We start from the raw sequence: 15,011 nt of genomic DNA on the forward strand, positions 1-15,011 counted from the left end.
TTGCCTCTCAGGCCCGCCTGGCAAAATCCCTCTCCGCTCCCGCCCCAGCGTGTGTGTGAACACGTGTTATTTTGCGGTCCGGGCATTGGGTGCCGCCTCTGCGAAAGTTTATGCTGGAATAAACGTGTTCCTCCTGGTAGTGCTGCAGAAATCCCTTTCTGATTTTTTCCTGCCGCGGACTAGCTTTTGTCCCATGAAGGCTTGCTTTGGTCTTTCTCCCCCTGGAGCCGCCAGCTGGGGCTCAGAAAGAGGGAAGGGGGCCCGGCATCTCCGCTCTTCTCAGCCCAGGAACTGGTTTGGTTTGTTTGTTTGTTTATGTATGTGCATTTATAGGCCGCCAATAACTGCTAAGGTGGCTTGCAATACATAAAACATATTAACAAAGCAAAACGCATTAAAACCAATTAAAAATACAACGAATTAAAACCTCTATAAAGCAATATAAAAAGGGCCACAGCATTCAGTTTCAATGAAATGGTGTTCACAGGCCACGTCCAGAAATAACCATTCTGGCGCCCTTGCGCATCAGCATCCTTAACTGAGGAGGGTGGAGAATGGGAGGGAGGTGTTGCTCCGTTAAAGGTCGGGGGTCCTTCGTGAGCTACCGACACCTCCTGAACTTACCTCCTGCCTGCCCTGGGACCGGGGACGGAGGCGCCGCTCACCCACCGCGCTTGTCCACTTGGTTGGGACAAGGTTTGAGCCCTGAGCCATCTGCTCCCTGGCAAACCCAGCGAGCCGCCTGCTTGCCCCGCCTGAGTCCTGGCCCGTGCAGGCTGTTCGGAGACCTCCTTCGGCCGGGCTGGCGCATTGTGGGCACCAGCAACTGGTGCCGCCGTGCCTGTCTTGTTGTGGGAACGCCGATCGCTCCCTGCAGGGCGGGTTGTATGAGGCCAGTCGCGGACGACTGCTGGCTTTCTGCTGGGGAGGTTGTGCCCGCCATGGGTTGTCGGTTCATCCGGACCTGAGAGACCGATCCCATCACAGGCGGAGTGGCTCACTTGGGAGGGTGGCAGAAGCCCGTTGCTGAGTATGCCCAGCCCTTGAGGGCGCCAAGGGTGCCCAGCGGGGCAGTGTGTTGTTAACCAAAAACTTTTCTAACCCGTCCACGACAAACGTCTCGGGACAGCTTGCAGCAAATGAAGGCAGCTGCCACGGCCTTCCCCCAGCTCCTTGCAAAAGGCACACGTCATTTTGGCCTGGCGGTGACTTTCCCCCCTTTTAAATATGTTTTGCCCCCTTGATCTCAGAGGCAGCTGCGACCAATCTCCTCAAAGCACCCCAGGGTCACCTTGGAGGAACTGTCCATGGTCGCCTTTTTAAAAATGGCACACCCCAACTTTCCTAGACGTCGGTGATTTTTCCCTCGAAACGTGCTTGCGTGGCTACAGACGTTGGCGGCTGCACGGGTGTGGGAGTGAGGAGCTTCAGACAGGCAGTGTCCGAGTGGATGAACCTGCTGTAAGGGTCTGGCAGGTGCCTTCCCTGGCACTGCTCTGAAAAGGGTGTGGGCGAATCTGATTCCCCCGCTGCTTCCGCCTGACATGCATTACGGGCACAAGAATCTGGGCTTGCAAAAAGGGAGTGGTGGCTTGGTTGCCTCTTTGCTTCAAGCTCCTTATGAGAATCCCTTGATTTGTTTTTTGGGCTCACATCCTCAGAACGCCCTCACTTTTGCACGTGTTCCTGCAGTCCCGCTGCCTTGGCATCCTGCCAAATTTTGATCAACCCCCATGTACAGGTCAAAGCTGTCAGAAGCTAAAGCTCCACTTTTCAAGTGGGATTTAGAAAGGGTTGAGTGTGGGACCCTACCGGCGATGTTACTCTGTTCCCAGCGAGTAAGGACAGGAGCTGAGCACAGCAGTAGCTTCCCATCTGACGACCTTCTACCTCAGACTCAAAAGTCCACATCTCTGTTGGGATTTTGGAGAAGCTGCAGAACTTTAGTATTTCAGCAACTGTTTGGTATTCTGGTTTTGTAACAGGGTTGTGTTTTGCTCTTTGTTCAGCTCTTTGAGTCCTGGAAAAGTCATTTATAAATGTCTTAAAATGAAATAAATTTGGCTGATTTTTTTTCTGCGTCAGCTCTGGAATACCCTCCCTTTAGAGCACGGAGGAGACCCTCCAGATGTTTTGGGACTCAACTCCTATCAGCCCTAGCCACAGCAACCAAAGGGGTGATGGGAACTGTAGTCCAGTAAGTGCTGGACATCTTGCATCCTTGCCCGAGCAATGCATCAGTGTCTTCGACTGTTTTCTGGTGTTTGCGGCAGGTTGTTGGTAGTCAGATTAGCATGGATTAAAAGTATCTGTTTCCCCTGATATATCGGGCTGCATGCCAGAGGTGGCGGCATTCTTCGGGGGTAGAAGAAGCCCTGCTAATTCATGCTGAAGCATGACATATACTTTGGATGGTTTTGAATGCACAAAAACTCCCTGGGAGTGGAAAACTTGCAGAATGAGCTGAGCTGCCCTTTCTCCCTGATGTCCTAGCTTTTTACTCGCACCGGGCTTTCTCGGAGGACCGCTTCTTCCCGGCGCTGTGGCGTGTGCCATTCATCTTGGCACCTGCTTCTGCGGTGTGCCTAGTCCAGATCTTGCGTACCTGCCTTGCTTTTTCAGGACAGAGTGGCCTTGAATTGAAATGAACACCCCCTCCCTCTGTGCTGAGTTTTAGAACTGTCTAAAGCCGGCTGGAAATGATGGGCTTGCAGGCCTTTTCATCTGAGGTTGCCAGATCTGGCAAAGTCTGTTCCGGAGTATAACCCACATGCGGTTACGGGAATGGCTGCTTGGTGGAGTGGGTGTTTTTCTTTGTCTTGCTAGGAATGTCTTTGCTGGCGGTTCGGGAATTCTTTTTTCCTCTCCTCCTCCCCCTGCCAGAAAGTATAATTCGCTGCCTGTGATATTGTGCCATCCCGTCCCTAACCTTTTGCATCTAAAGGCTGCCTCTGTCCGACTCTTGAAGAGCAGCAGTGACCTTGCTGAAAAGATGTTTTTGAAGTGCGTTCCTTCCTGCTGGAGGAGGCAACCAGGAAAGCAGCCACTCCAGTAGAGGAGTGGATTCTGGAAGAAATAAACCGCAAGCTTCTTGGGTTCAGGAATGTGACAGCATTGAAGGAGGTCAGAGAAGCGCTCGCCTCGGCACTTTTTGCTGCGCCCACTTCTGCAGGCTTGTTTTTCCTCGCCTTGTTGCTAAACCATCGGGCGATGGGAGAGCCTAGCCGTGCTGAACCTGGATCCTGCCCGCCTGGGTCACGGGTGCTGCGATTGCGCCCAGGGGCTGTTGCGAAAGCGAGCTTCCTTCGCGGGGGCTGCCCAGAAGCTAAATGCCTTGGCCCCGGCTGGGCATGATGGCGGTCGTAGGCCAGCCTGTCTGAGGCAGGCTTGGTGTGCGGAGCCGCTTCAGGTGGGTTGTCTGTGTAGGAAAGGGCCTGCGCCCGGTGGAGGGCCATCGGGCGAGTCCTGCTGCTCTCTTGGTCACAGTGTGGCGACGGCCATGAGTTGGAGGGCCTTGACCTAGAGCTGTGGAACCCTCTTTGGCCAGAGGGCTGACTGGGCTCCAGAGAAGCAGCCGGGGCACCCCTGTTGGCAGTGTGCCGCCCCCGCCCCATGACTGGCTCGAGGCCCTGCGATGCTTGTCTGGAGCCAGGTCACGGAGAGCAGGTGCCCTCACACACACCTGTGCTCTTGCAGTACAACCAGGTGAACCCGTCGACCCATTCAAGGGGTGAGGACACCACCCTGTGGATGCTGAGACGGAAAGAAATTCCGCATGAAAAATACCTCGAATTCCTGGCCTGCATGAGGTTTGCGGGCATGGGGGCTCTGCCTGCCCCAGGCAAAGGGCAGGAGCGCTGGTTCTCCCGAGCTCCTCAGGACAAGTGGCTTGACGGAAAGGGAGGGAGCAGCAAGGCCTGTGAAAGGGGCCAGGTTTGTAGGCTCTGAATGGAGGTTTGCAGGCTGAATGAATTATTCAGTGGTAGGACAGGTATCAGGTTATACCTGGCACTGCCTTTCAGGGAAGGTTGGCCTCAGTTTCACAGCTCCTGAAGCTCTGACCTGCCTCCTTCCTTGAGCAAGGCACGCGGGCCCCTGAGCGAGTGCTGAGCACCAGGGTGCAGAAGAGGCTGGCGCTGCCTCAGAGTCTTCCTCAAACAGAGCACGCCACAAAAAGCACACCTGCAGGGAGGTGCATCTTCCAACTCCCTGTGCCCTAAACCCCGGGCTGTGCTTTTTCATCTCCAAGGGCATTCTGGGAGCCGGGGCCATTCAGCAGGTGACGCAGAGCATCCTCCAGTCCATGCCTGTGTCCGAACAAGAGTCTGGCTTTCCGCTTGCTTTGGCAGGGCAGCCCTTAGTCAGCGTGATCTCACTGGGGCTGGCTGCTCCCAGCTCACTGGGCGTTCCCTGACTGTGTGGTTTACTCCCTGCCATGCCATCTGGTCGCATCGCGCAAGTAGAAACAAATGCATAACAATCCTTTGATTAAATAAACAGCGAACTTGCCACTGAGGCGGATCAGTCTATTAACAGTTGTCGGTATCCTTATGGGCGGGTTCTGCTAAGGCTGGCCGAAACCCAGTCCTGAATCCAGAAATCCTTTGTGGTGTAAAACCCGAGAAGCAGAACGCCCCTACAGAGATAATCGACGGCAAAAGCTCTGGCTGCACATCATCTGGACAGCTTGGAGTGAATGTACGCGAGCGGGATTCTGGTGCCAAGAAGCAAAGCTCAGGTGGTCCGAGTAAGGATTTTGGGGAGGGCTTGTTGCTCCTGTGGAGCACATTCTTCATGCCCGGAAATTAGAAACCCCCGGAAGCAGGTGATGGGAGAGCCCAGATGGGCAAATTAGCCGTCTGACGGGGTGTGAAGCTGATTCCTGGGAGCATGGGAGCTGTGGACTCGCTGCTGCTTCAGTCTTGCTTAGGAGCTAACATAATCACCCACAATTTTGGAGAATGCTGTGGTTGGAGTGCTGAACTGGCACATTTATTCATTTATTTATGGCATTTTTGCCCTGTCCTTTACCAAGGCCTCAGGATGGTGATACAACAATAAAAAGCAGCATCAAATAAACAAAACCCAATAAAAGCCAGTATTAAAACAAGTCAGCACTCAAAATACTGGGAAAATAAAAAGGTTTTGGCCTGGCGCTGAAATGAATACAGGATCAGCTCCAGGCACACTTCCCTGGGGAGCAGACTCCAAAGCCGGGGCACCACCACAGAGAGTGCCCTTCCCCGGGCAGCCACCTTTCTAGCATTCTTGTCAGAGGGCTCCTGACGGAGAGCCTTTGGCACAGATCTTAGGGGCAGGCAGGTGTATAAGGAGGGAGGCAGGAGATCCAGGTGGTCCCCACTCAGCAGTGACTCCCTGGCCCTACCTCTGTTGGCTCTCAAACAACCCGGGACACCTGGATTCTAGTCCTCACTTGGCCAGGAAGCACAGTGGAGGACTTTGGATCAGCCTAACCTACCTCACAAGGTGGTGGTTGTGAGGATAAAATGGAGAGGGGAGAGCCTTGTACACGTGCGAGAGGAGCAAGGCAGAGTGAAAATGTGGCAGTAGCTGTACTAGCGCTAATAGGGATAGTCACAGCCGCTCGAGTCTCCGTTTCTGAACCTGGACATTGGTGATCCCACAGAGGGTGTGGGAAGCTGGGAAAAGCTGACTTAGCTGGGCGTGTGAGCAAGTGGCAAAGCTTAGCAAGTTCTCCCAAGGTGGAGGGGCAGCCTCAGTGGAAAGCAGAAGTGTGAATCCCAGAACTGTGCGAAGGTGGAAGACGGCTGCCTGGGACGCGTGTACAAAATAGCGGAGAACAAAAGCTCAGAGGGGTGCAATCCTGGCGGGAAAGGGAAGCAGCACCCAGGCGACTCTGGAGCCTGTGCCAGTGCAGGGTGTGCTGGCTGCCTCGGATGCAGCACAACCGTCAACTGGCTGAAGAGCCCTGGAGTCGCTGCGCGTTCCGCCCTCTGCTTCCTTCTGAGAGCAGGCAAGCGCTTCGAAACAGCCTTTTAGCAACAAGTAGGACTGTGGCATGGAAGGAATTCGGTAAACAGCGAAGCCGTAATCCACCATCCAAGGACTGCCCAGAAACCAGGACGCTCTCCTCTCACTGCGAGGTCCGTGCAGGGGGGGAGGCCTTTGGCAAAGTGCCCCATGATATCCTGGTGGAGAAGCTGAGGAGTTTTGGGATACACCAAAGCACTGTCTGGTGGATTAGGGCAGGGTTGACTGACCAAAAGCAGAAGGTAACCATTAGTGGGGAATCATCGGGATGGCGGCCAGTGTCAAGCGGGGTCCCCCAGGGCTCTGTCCTGGGGCTGATCCTGTTTGGTCTTTTCATTAATGACATGGAAGAAGGGGTGAACAGTCTGCTGATCAAGGTCGCAGAGGATACTAAAATGGGGGCAGTGGCCACGACTGAGGAGCAGGTACTCCGGATCCAAAAGGATCGGGACAGACTATGGAAGTGGGCAGGAGACAACAAGATGGCGTTCAATGTAGGTATTTGCAAGGTCTTGCACTTGGGGCACAGGAATGGGTGTCACAAGTACAGGTTAGGGGACAAGTGGCTGGAGAGCAGCACTTGTGAAAGGGATCTTGGAGTACTGTGCTCAGTTTTGGGCCCCTCATTACAGGAAGGCTATAGCCAGGTTGGAGTCAGTGCAGCGTAGGGCCACAAGGTTGGTGGCCGGTTTGCAGGGGATGCCATATGAGGCGAGACTGAGGGAACTGGGCCTCTTCAGCCTGGAGAAGAGGAGACTCAGAGGGGGTCTGTTGGTGACATGCAGGTACGTGAGGGGGTGTCCCATGGAGGTGGGTAGAGACCTGTTTTCCCCTGCAGAGGAAGGCAGGACGCGCTCCAACGGAGCAAAGCTCAGGGAACCCAGGTTCCATTTAGATGCCAGGAAGCACTTGCACCCCGAGGGTGTGGAATGGGCTTCCCCGGGAGGTCGTTGAGGCCCCATTGGTGAAGATGTTCAAGGATAAGCTGGACATGCACATGGTGGGCATGTCATGAGCAGAGCCGGCTGGAGCTGGGGGTCAGACTAGATGGCCCAGGAGGCCCCTTCTGACTCGCTCTGCATCTGTGTTTCTATGTCTTGAAAGGAGCATCATGGAACTGAAATTTTTCCTCACTGAGGGAAACCCTGGTTAAAGAAATGGCAGCACTCTTCCCAGAGAGCATTTGGGAAAGGAATACAGTCCTGTCCAGGTCTGTTCCTTCTGCCCAGCTGTTTCTCCCTCCCCATCCCATAATGGTTTGATTTGTTCAGATCATTAACAATCACAAATGAACGGGGTCCAAGAGCAATTCTGATTACCTACCATCTGGTCACATATTTTATTAGTTATCGGTCAAGAGTAAGTTCTTTTATCTGAGTCCAAATTGCTTTTGTTTTTATTTTAATTAGGCTTTTTCATTTTGCTGTTCTAAACTTAGTATTTCTGGTCCTGCATGGGGTGCACAGCTTTACACAGCTTGTGTTTGTGGAAAATAAGAGCTCCGTATGTGGTTCCAACAAGCTGGAGGTAACTCCTGCTCCCCTTGGGAACCAGGCACAGGAGAGCGGCTGGAAGGCACCATTGTTCTTTGCCAGCGCCCTCGCTGGCCCTGGCAAAGGACACGGGCGAGGCTGGCGGGGCTCAGGACAGACCCTCTTCTGCAGCCCCCCCCCCCGCTGGAATTCTCTCCCACGGGGGTTAGGATGGCCCCTTTTTCTGTGCCTCCAGTGGGCGACGACGATGGTTGCTTTTCGCCAGACCTTCCGTGTTATCTTAGCAGGGCTCTTTCATCATTGCTCTCTTCTGTTTAATCAATTTTAAGCGCAGAATATGCTTTGCATCTGTGATTTGAGGATGTTTGCACTGTGTTTGCTTATTTCAATGACTATTTGACCTTCCAGAGTCTGAGCCTGCATTTTTCCTGTCCCCTCCCGCCTTTGTTTTCCTTTTGTGTTGTGTCTTTGGGATTGCAAGCCCTCAGGCAGGAGGTGTCCTGTTGTCCCTATTGTGGGTAGACAAGTCTTGGTACCTTATTGGCTGATCGGTGGGGTAGAAGATCCTTAAATTAGTATGACTGGCATATTGCCTTCATGCCTGCCACATGGAGAGGCTGATTCATAAACATGCTCAGTAAAAATAAAGCATTATTCTCTTTTTCCCGGGGGTGGGGGGATATTCCCAGTAGGTGCCAGTGGGGGATTTTTCTCCACAGCAAACAGCCTCTTTGGAGGAGGGGTTTTTCTCTGACTTCAGGGGGTGGGGGCGAAATGCCCTCTCCTCACCTGTTGGCCCCAGTTGTGCCTTTACCTTTTGCATTTGGATGCTGAGCTGGACTCCTCATGGGTTTGGGTTTTTAAAACTTGGCCCAGCTGAAAGCATCTGGTGGCACGAGCGACGAAACTTCCAGCAGGAGTGGCCAGCGCTTGTTGGCCTGGCAGCCTCTCCGGGTCCCCGGACGCGGCGGCTGCGGTCCCGTCCTGGAGGGCATCCCTGCCTGCACAGACAGTCTTTTTGCGAGCGCTTTGCTGGCGGAAATGGCCCTCTCCCACAAGGGTGGTGGGTCGGTGGCTGCCAGGCTGCTCCCTGCTGAAGGCAGCACAGGACCCACCAGCGGCATCCAGTACCTTGGGGTCGCCATCACAGTTGCAGCATTCTTGAGATGCACTAGACACACACAAACACACACACACACACACACCTGGCTGCCACAAAGCCTCTCTCCCTGCAGAAACGCAGAAGCAGTTTCATTAGCATGCTCCACTCCCCAAAGCGGGCGCTGACCTCACCCGATCTCGTTCTCGGCCTGTAATGGAGTCGACAAGGCATGATTAACCAACGCATTCTCTTTCTCCCCCCCCCCCCCCCCCTGCTTCCACCAGGCCCTGAAACTGCAGCACCCGTCTGTGTGTGTCACTGCTGTGCTCCTTGGCTTGGAGAGCGACTGCCCGGTCACAGAATACGTAGGTAAGGTGCATGGCGAATCTCGGCGAATTCTGCCCAGCCTTTCCCCTCCAGCTCAGGGTGGCAGCTCACTCCTCCTCTCCCCCAGTGCTTGGTCCTCACAACAGCCCTGTGAGGAAGGTCTGGGCTGAGAGAGACGGGGGCCCGTTCTGCATGCTACCACAGCTGTGGAGACCTCAGCCGTCCCCGGGCACAGCTTCACGGGGTGTCTGACCCTGGCGAGGCCAGGGCACTGGGGCGCTCAACTCGCCATGCAACACCTTTCCCGCTGGCCGTGGGGCTTGGGCTGGCAGCCTGGAACCGGCAGGAGCAGCAGCCCCCCATGGAAAAGACACCGGACTGGCCTGCAGAGGCGCTGCAGACCTCGTCAAGGGCTGGCCGTGACACCTCCCGGCCCCAAGGGCAGCCCCAACCCTGTTCCCTGCACCCCACATGGCGAGTCGGAAGGAGTCTCCCGGCCATCTAGTCCAGCCCCCAGCTCCAGCCGGCTCTGCTCACGCCATGCCCAGCATTATCCTAGTGGCGGATTGAAATCCAGGCCGTTTGGCTGAAGTCTTGCAGCTGCAGAACAGTCCCTCACTGCCTGTCCGAGGGCGGAGGCCCAGTGATGTCAGCAGCATCCTTGGAAGCCACCAGCAGCAGGGGCTTGAACGCTGAGGTTTTGTTGACCTTTTTGCTTTTCTCGCAACCTTTTGTGTATGGTGTTTTCAACTTTTTGCATGCTGCTATGACACAGAGAGCCAGTTTGCAAATTCTGCGATGAACACTACAGGGGAAGTTGTTCTTTTTTCCTTCCTTGCCCTGTGCATTGGTGTCACGAGCTCCAGCCCTCGCCCTCTTTATCTGGCTGGAAGCATTTGGGCTGGCCATTCCCACAGGGCCTAGGTCCTTCCAGCTTCTCCATTCCTCATCCTTGCCTCCCCAGCCATCCCTGGCCTGCAGCCGGCCTTGATTTTCCTTTGTCACTCTAAACTAAAACAGGAATTTAACGTTCGTAATGGGCAGTGAGGCCCTTCTTGCAAGCAGCAAGCGCGCTCATACTGTGCATGGATTTAGTTTTTGAGAGGAGTCCTCATGCTAGCGCCTAATGTGCCGAGGTGGCAAGAACTTTCCTCTCGATCCAGCCGTTTTGCTATTTTGCACCTTTTTGCAAGGTGGGCACCTGCTGGGAAGAGAAAGCCGCACCTGTTGACCAATCAGATGCAGCCTTTCCAGTTGAAGTCGGAGAGAGCACCAGGTTTTTTCCACTCCCAGCCCTCAATTCCTGCCCAGGTGCTGCAGGGCAGCCTCTGTTTAACCTGCGGGCGTTGCTGTTTTTATCAGCTGGAGTTTCCTGGGAGATACAGAACCGGAGGCCGGGACTCATCCAGCCCCTCCAGCCGGCTTTCGTTACCCACCACCCTGAGAGTGCCTGCTGCTGAGCTGTGTCATGTCTATCCAGATGGTCAGAACTGCTTTGGGTCCGCCCAAAGTCACGTTGTTGACCCATCCATTGCAAGCAGGGAAATGAGGAGGGACTGGAGCCGACTTCTCTTCTCTCTCCTCATTCCACGTTTCTGCCTCGTGACTGTTGCAGTTGCTTGCATTGAGCCACTTGTGTGTGTGTGTGTGTGTGTGTGTGTGTGTGTGTGTGTGTGTGTGAGTGTGTGTGAGAGAGAGAGAGAGAGAGAGAGAGAGAGAGAGAGAGAGAGAGAGAGAGAGAGAGACTGTGCGGGAGCTGGTATCCAGCCCAGTCACTGCAGGAGAGCAAGGGGAGGGTCAAGGGATGGTGTCGCCTACCCAGCTTGCCCTTTGCTTCACAGAGACGGAGCGATGGGCCTCCTGTCCTCTCTTGTGCCAAATGCCTTGTGCTGCAGCCACAAGGGATGAAGACTGCAGCCTTAACGAGAAATTGCAGGCGGTGGGGGTGGGGAAGGATCGTCAGTGAGCTCACAGGTCAGGCGTGCAAGAGACAGAAAGTGCAAGCGCTTCTGGCGACGAGGCACGGGCCGTTTCCCTCAGAACCCAGGGCCTGCGTTGGCCGCAGACCGAGCCCGGATCCAGTTGCTTGCAGCGGTGACAGCTATGTAGATTGCTCGGGGAGGTGAGCCAAGCTGCCTGTGGAGGGGGAGACGAGAGATGCTCTCCATCGCCCGTTGTCCACCCAGGCCTTCTGCTAGTCCGATCTGGGGCAGGATGTGGCATTCCTCCTGGCCCCCGCGACAGCTGCCCGACTTCAGCAGGAGGCGAAAGCAGGACACATCGGGCTCCCTTGCATAAAGTTGGGCTTTGCAGGCGGGCCCAGAGATGCATGGTGCTTTCAGGATTTTTCAAACTTGGCATCTTTCTTGGTCTTCCACCCCCCACACCTCCTCAAACCGGAAATCCATCGCACTTTTAGAATAAAAATGCCAAATGTACGTTTGCAGGCCGAGATGACCGTGGGCCCCAGGATGTTCTTTGCATCTCTGCACTCGGCGTGGAACAGCCAGGGGAGTGCTGCAGCTCTGGGCAAGCCGTGGCTGGGGATGGCTCTTGGCAGCCTGCCCAAACAAAGGACTCTGGCAGGCAGCCACTTTTGCCCCCCCGCCCGGGAAACACATCCACCCGAGCCCTTCTCGGCACACGCTTCCTCCTCGGGGGCGGGCGGGGGGGGGGGGGTCGCACAGCACCCTTTCCATGTTGACTGTCCGAGTAGGATCCCCCGTGGGTCTAGTCTTTATCCTCCCCTTTGGCCAGGGCGGTCCGAGGCAGGGTGAGGCGTTCCCCCCGCCCCCAGCCCCTTCCCAGCACAGGCTGGCAGCCACGAGGCAAGCTGGGGAAGAGCCTTACTCCTTCTCTGCTCCTGCTCCTCTTGGCGAAGGGTGCCAGGATTGGGCCTGGGGAGCATCCTGCCCCCAGCGAGGGTCCCTGCCCACGGCACCTCGGGAACCCCCTTCCGGTCTTGCCCTGTGGCGAGGGGTCCCAAGGACAGCTGCCGTCGGCGCGGTGCCTGCGAGGAAAATAAATGCAGACGTGGCCGAGCAGGAGCGGCGTTCCCGGCCAAGGAGGGCGCCTCTCCCGTGTGCGCGGGCGGAAGGAGCTCCCCCAGCATTTACGGTCCGCTCCGTGCAGCCCCCCCCCCCCCGGTTGATCGCCGGCGTGCGTTGCTGCTGCGCTAACGGCCCTTCCCTTTCGCCCCTTGTGCAGGTACTTATTTTAATGCAGGAAAATGACCAGCGTTACTCAGATATCCAAAGATGAGCTGGAGGAACTCAGAGAGGCCTTTGCCAAAGTCGGTACGTGGCTTCTGCAAGCCGAAGTATGACGGGCGACGCGCGTGGGGTTGGGAGCCGATGCTTGTCTGACCGCACACCAAGAGCGTCGCTCGGCCTCGGCGCCATTCTTGCGTTTTCTCCCTCCCCATTCTCTGGCTGCGTTTATATAAGCATTTTGATTCTGATTTGGGGTAAAAGAATTTGACTCCCCCCCCCAAATAAGTGGAGGATAAGATTCCTACACCTGAGTACCTGACTCCCAGGTCACAGCAGCGGTCCCTGTTTCCAGAGTGGCATGGGACGTTTGGGCGTCTGTTTTGTGGCTTGCCTTGTTGGCCATCCTGAAGTGCAGTCCCTTCAGATGTTTTGGACTCCAACTCCCATCAGCCCCTGCTAGTATGCAATAGGGTAAGGAAGCCCAGGGGTTATTGTTCAAAACATCTGGAGGGTGCCAGGTTGGAGAAGGAATTACGGGCCAAGCGGGGCCTGGGCTGAGACGAGCTTCGCTTGCAGCGGTTCCTCACGCTCCCAGCTGAACGGGCAGATACCAAATGCTCCTTGAGAAGCTGAGGGCTGCTGCTGCTGCTCAGCAGAAGCGAAGCCCAGGAAGTTGCCTTGCATTTAGCAGGACCCTGATCCAGTTAGTCCAGTGCTGTCTACACGGACTGGCAGCAGCGGCTTTGCAGGGTTCCAGGCAGGAGTTTTTGCAGCCCTCCCTGGGGATGCTGCCGGGAGGCAAACCGGGCGCCTCTGTGTGCAAAGCGGGGTCTGCCATGGAGCTGCAGAGGGAGACGGGAAAAAGAAGATGGGGAGAGGGGAGGAAACCTGGGGGCTCACATCAGACTCCTCTCACAGGGCAGGAGACCTCCAGAAGCGTCTCAGTGGCTCTGCGTGCAGAAAGCTTTTCTGGCTGGCTCGCGGGGTGCTGCCCTCTGGCGGGTGAGCTCAGCCTCATGGCCAAAAAGGAGGTAGACGGAGCCCTTTCCAAAGAAAGATGGCCGCAGCCAGTGCCGCTTCCACATGGGCACTGCTCCTGCATACCAGTGGCCGTTGGGATGTGGCATGGATCAAAGGATCTGGTTTTCTGCTAGGGGACTGCTGGATAGGAAGCGTTTCGGCAGGGCCTCCCATTTACCTTCTCTCTCCCCCCCCCCTCCGTTTCTGCCTCTTGCATGAAAGATCTCAACAGCAATGGATTTATCTGCGATTATGAGTTGCACGAACTGTTTAAGGAAGCGAACCTTCCCCTTCCTGGCTACAAAGTGAGGGAGATCATTCAGAAACTCATGACGGATGGGGACAAGAATAAAGATGGGAAGATCAGCTTTGAAGAATTTGTTTACGTAAGCTTATTAGAAACTCCCTGCTGCTAGTCCTCGGTGTTGTCCCTCTCATCTTAGGACCTCAGCATCTGCTTCCGTTGCGGGGCAGCCAACTTTCGTGCCTTTCATGAAAATGGGGCATCAGGTTGCACAGCTGAAATAACGTTGGACTCAGCTGAAATTTGGCAATATTTCAGCACCTCTGTGTGCTTTTAAACAGCTCGCCCTCTTGGGCTTCTGCTTCTCAAGCAGGTTCAGCAGCTCCAACGCTGCTTGTGCTGTCTGGCCAGGTACTTCGGAAGCTGCTGCCCTGAGCCAAACTCCCACAAATTTCCCCAAGCCCCTCGCCCCAGAGAAACTCCTGTGGGTCCTAACCCCCCTGGTGTGCCAGGTCCCTTTTCTTACATTCCAGAGTCTGTGAAGGCAAAGCATCCAAGCCTCTTCATGGCTTATTCATCTTCCATGCATTTATTTATTTGTTTATTTCCAACATTTAGGCAATCGGTGCCGTATTATGTAGTCCAAATAGCCCCGTGTGTGGACAAAAAAAAGAAATTAGGGCAACGCTTCATTTTGGAGGAGTAACTAATATATACAAATGGAGGGGAAAGTATGATAGTGAAGGAGACCCTGCAGTCTGTCCAGGGAAGGCCGTGAGGGGTGGGCGGAATGGAGTGGAGTTTTCTAGCAGGGCCCTCCGAAGCAGGTTCTCGTTTGCTGGAGCCGTTCCTTGGGTGGGACCCACACTTGGGGGAGGCACGAGCAGGAGCTCGCCTCGCTGCTTGACCGCATCCTAAAATTTTCTGTGCACACGGAACTTCTGCTGCCCTCCAGAAGGACCTGGCTCCCACCGGCAGCCAGTTTTGCGGCTGGGGACGATGGAGCTTTCAGACTAAGGCCTCTCCCCGTCCTGTCTGGCATGGTGCTTCTCAGAGGCAGGCTGGCCTGAAACGGCCCTCTCCTTGCAGATCTTTCAAGAGGTGAAAAGCAGCGACATCGCCAAGACGTTCAGAAAAGCCATCAACCGGAAAGAGGGCATCTGTGCCATCGGCGGGACTTCGGAGCTCTCCAGTGAAGGCACCCAGCACTCCTACTCAGGTATTCCTGTGGTGTCAATGAGCTAAACCCTAATATATCCCTGTTTCTGAGTGCCCCGGGCGCTTAAGCTCGGCACACAGGAGGTGCAGTCGAGAAGACCCTGAGCGCACGCGAGCGGGCGATTTCCAGCCAAGTTGTTGGCTTCCGCTCTCCTAAACGATCCAGCAGTGGCCTGCATCTCGGCTGTTGCCGTTGCGTCCAAATGAAGGGAGGCTGCTTCCATGCAGCAGCTCAGAGTTATCCTTTGGGTGGTTGCCGAGTTAGTTGCTTAACTCCTGAACGACCCAGAATGTGTGGGTTCAAACCAAATAATCACAGCCCAGGAACACTGCATTCCTGGGTTGTCTAGAAAATGGAAGTCACGTGCTGCTCTGCAGCTATG

At 55.3% G+C, this 15,011-nt stretch overlaps 1 protein-coding gene across 2 annotated transcripts in view; it reads left to right on the plus strand.

The window, feature by feature from the left end:
- The window catches only part of PLS3 (plastin 3), a 48,714-nt gene that overhangs the window by 19,266 nt on the left and 14,437 nt on the right, over positions 1 to 15,011 (plus strand). For both annotated transcript variants that reach the window (XM_044452723.1, XM_044452724.1), the window contains exons 2-5: positions 8,892 to 8,976; positions 12,142 to 12,230; positions 13,389 to 13,552; positions 14,500 to 14,629. In XM_044452723.1, the coding sequence (XP_044308658.1) occupies positions 12,164 to 12,230; positions 13,389 to 13,552; positions 14,500 to 14,629 (361 nt within the window). In that variant the 5' untranslated portion in view covers positions 8,892 to 8,976; positions 12,142 to 12,163. The remainder of the gene's footprint in view (positions 1 to 8,891; positions 8,977 to 12,141; positions 12,231 to 13,388; positions 13,553 to 14,499; positions 14,630 to 15,011) is intronic.

Source organism: Varanus komodoensis, unplaced genomic scaffold (genome assembly GCF_004798865.1).
Source record: "Varanus komodoensis strain SLA01 unplaced genomic scaffold, ASM479886v1 scaffold74, whole genome shotgun sequence".
In the NCBI taxonomy this organism is placed as follows: Eukaryota; Metazoa; Chordata; class Lepidosauria; order Squamata; family Varanidae; genus Varanus; species Varanus komodoensis.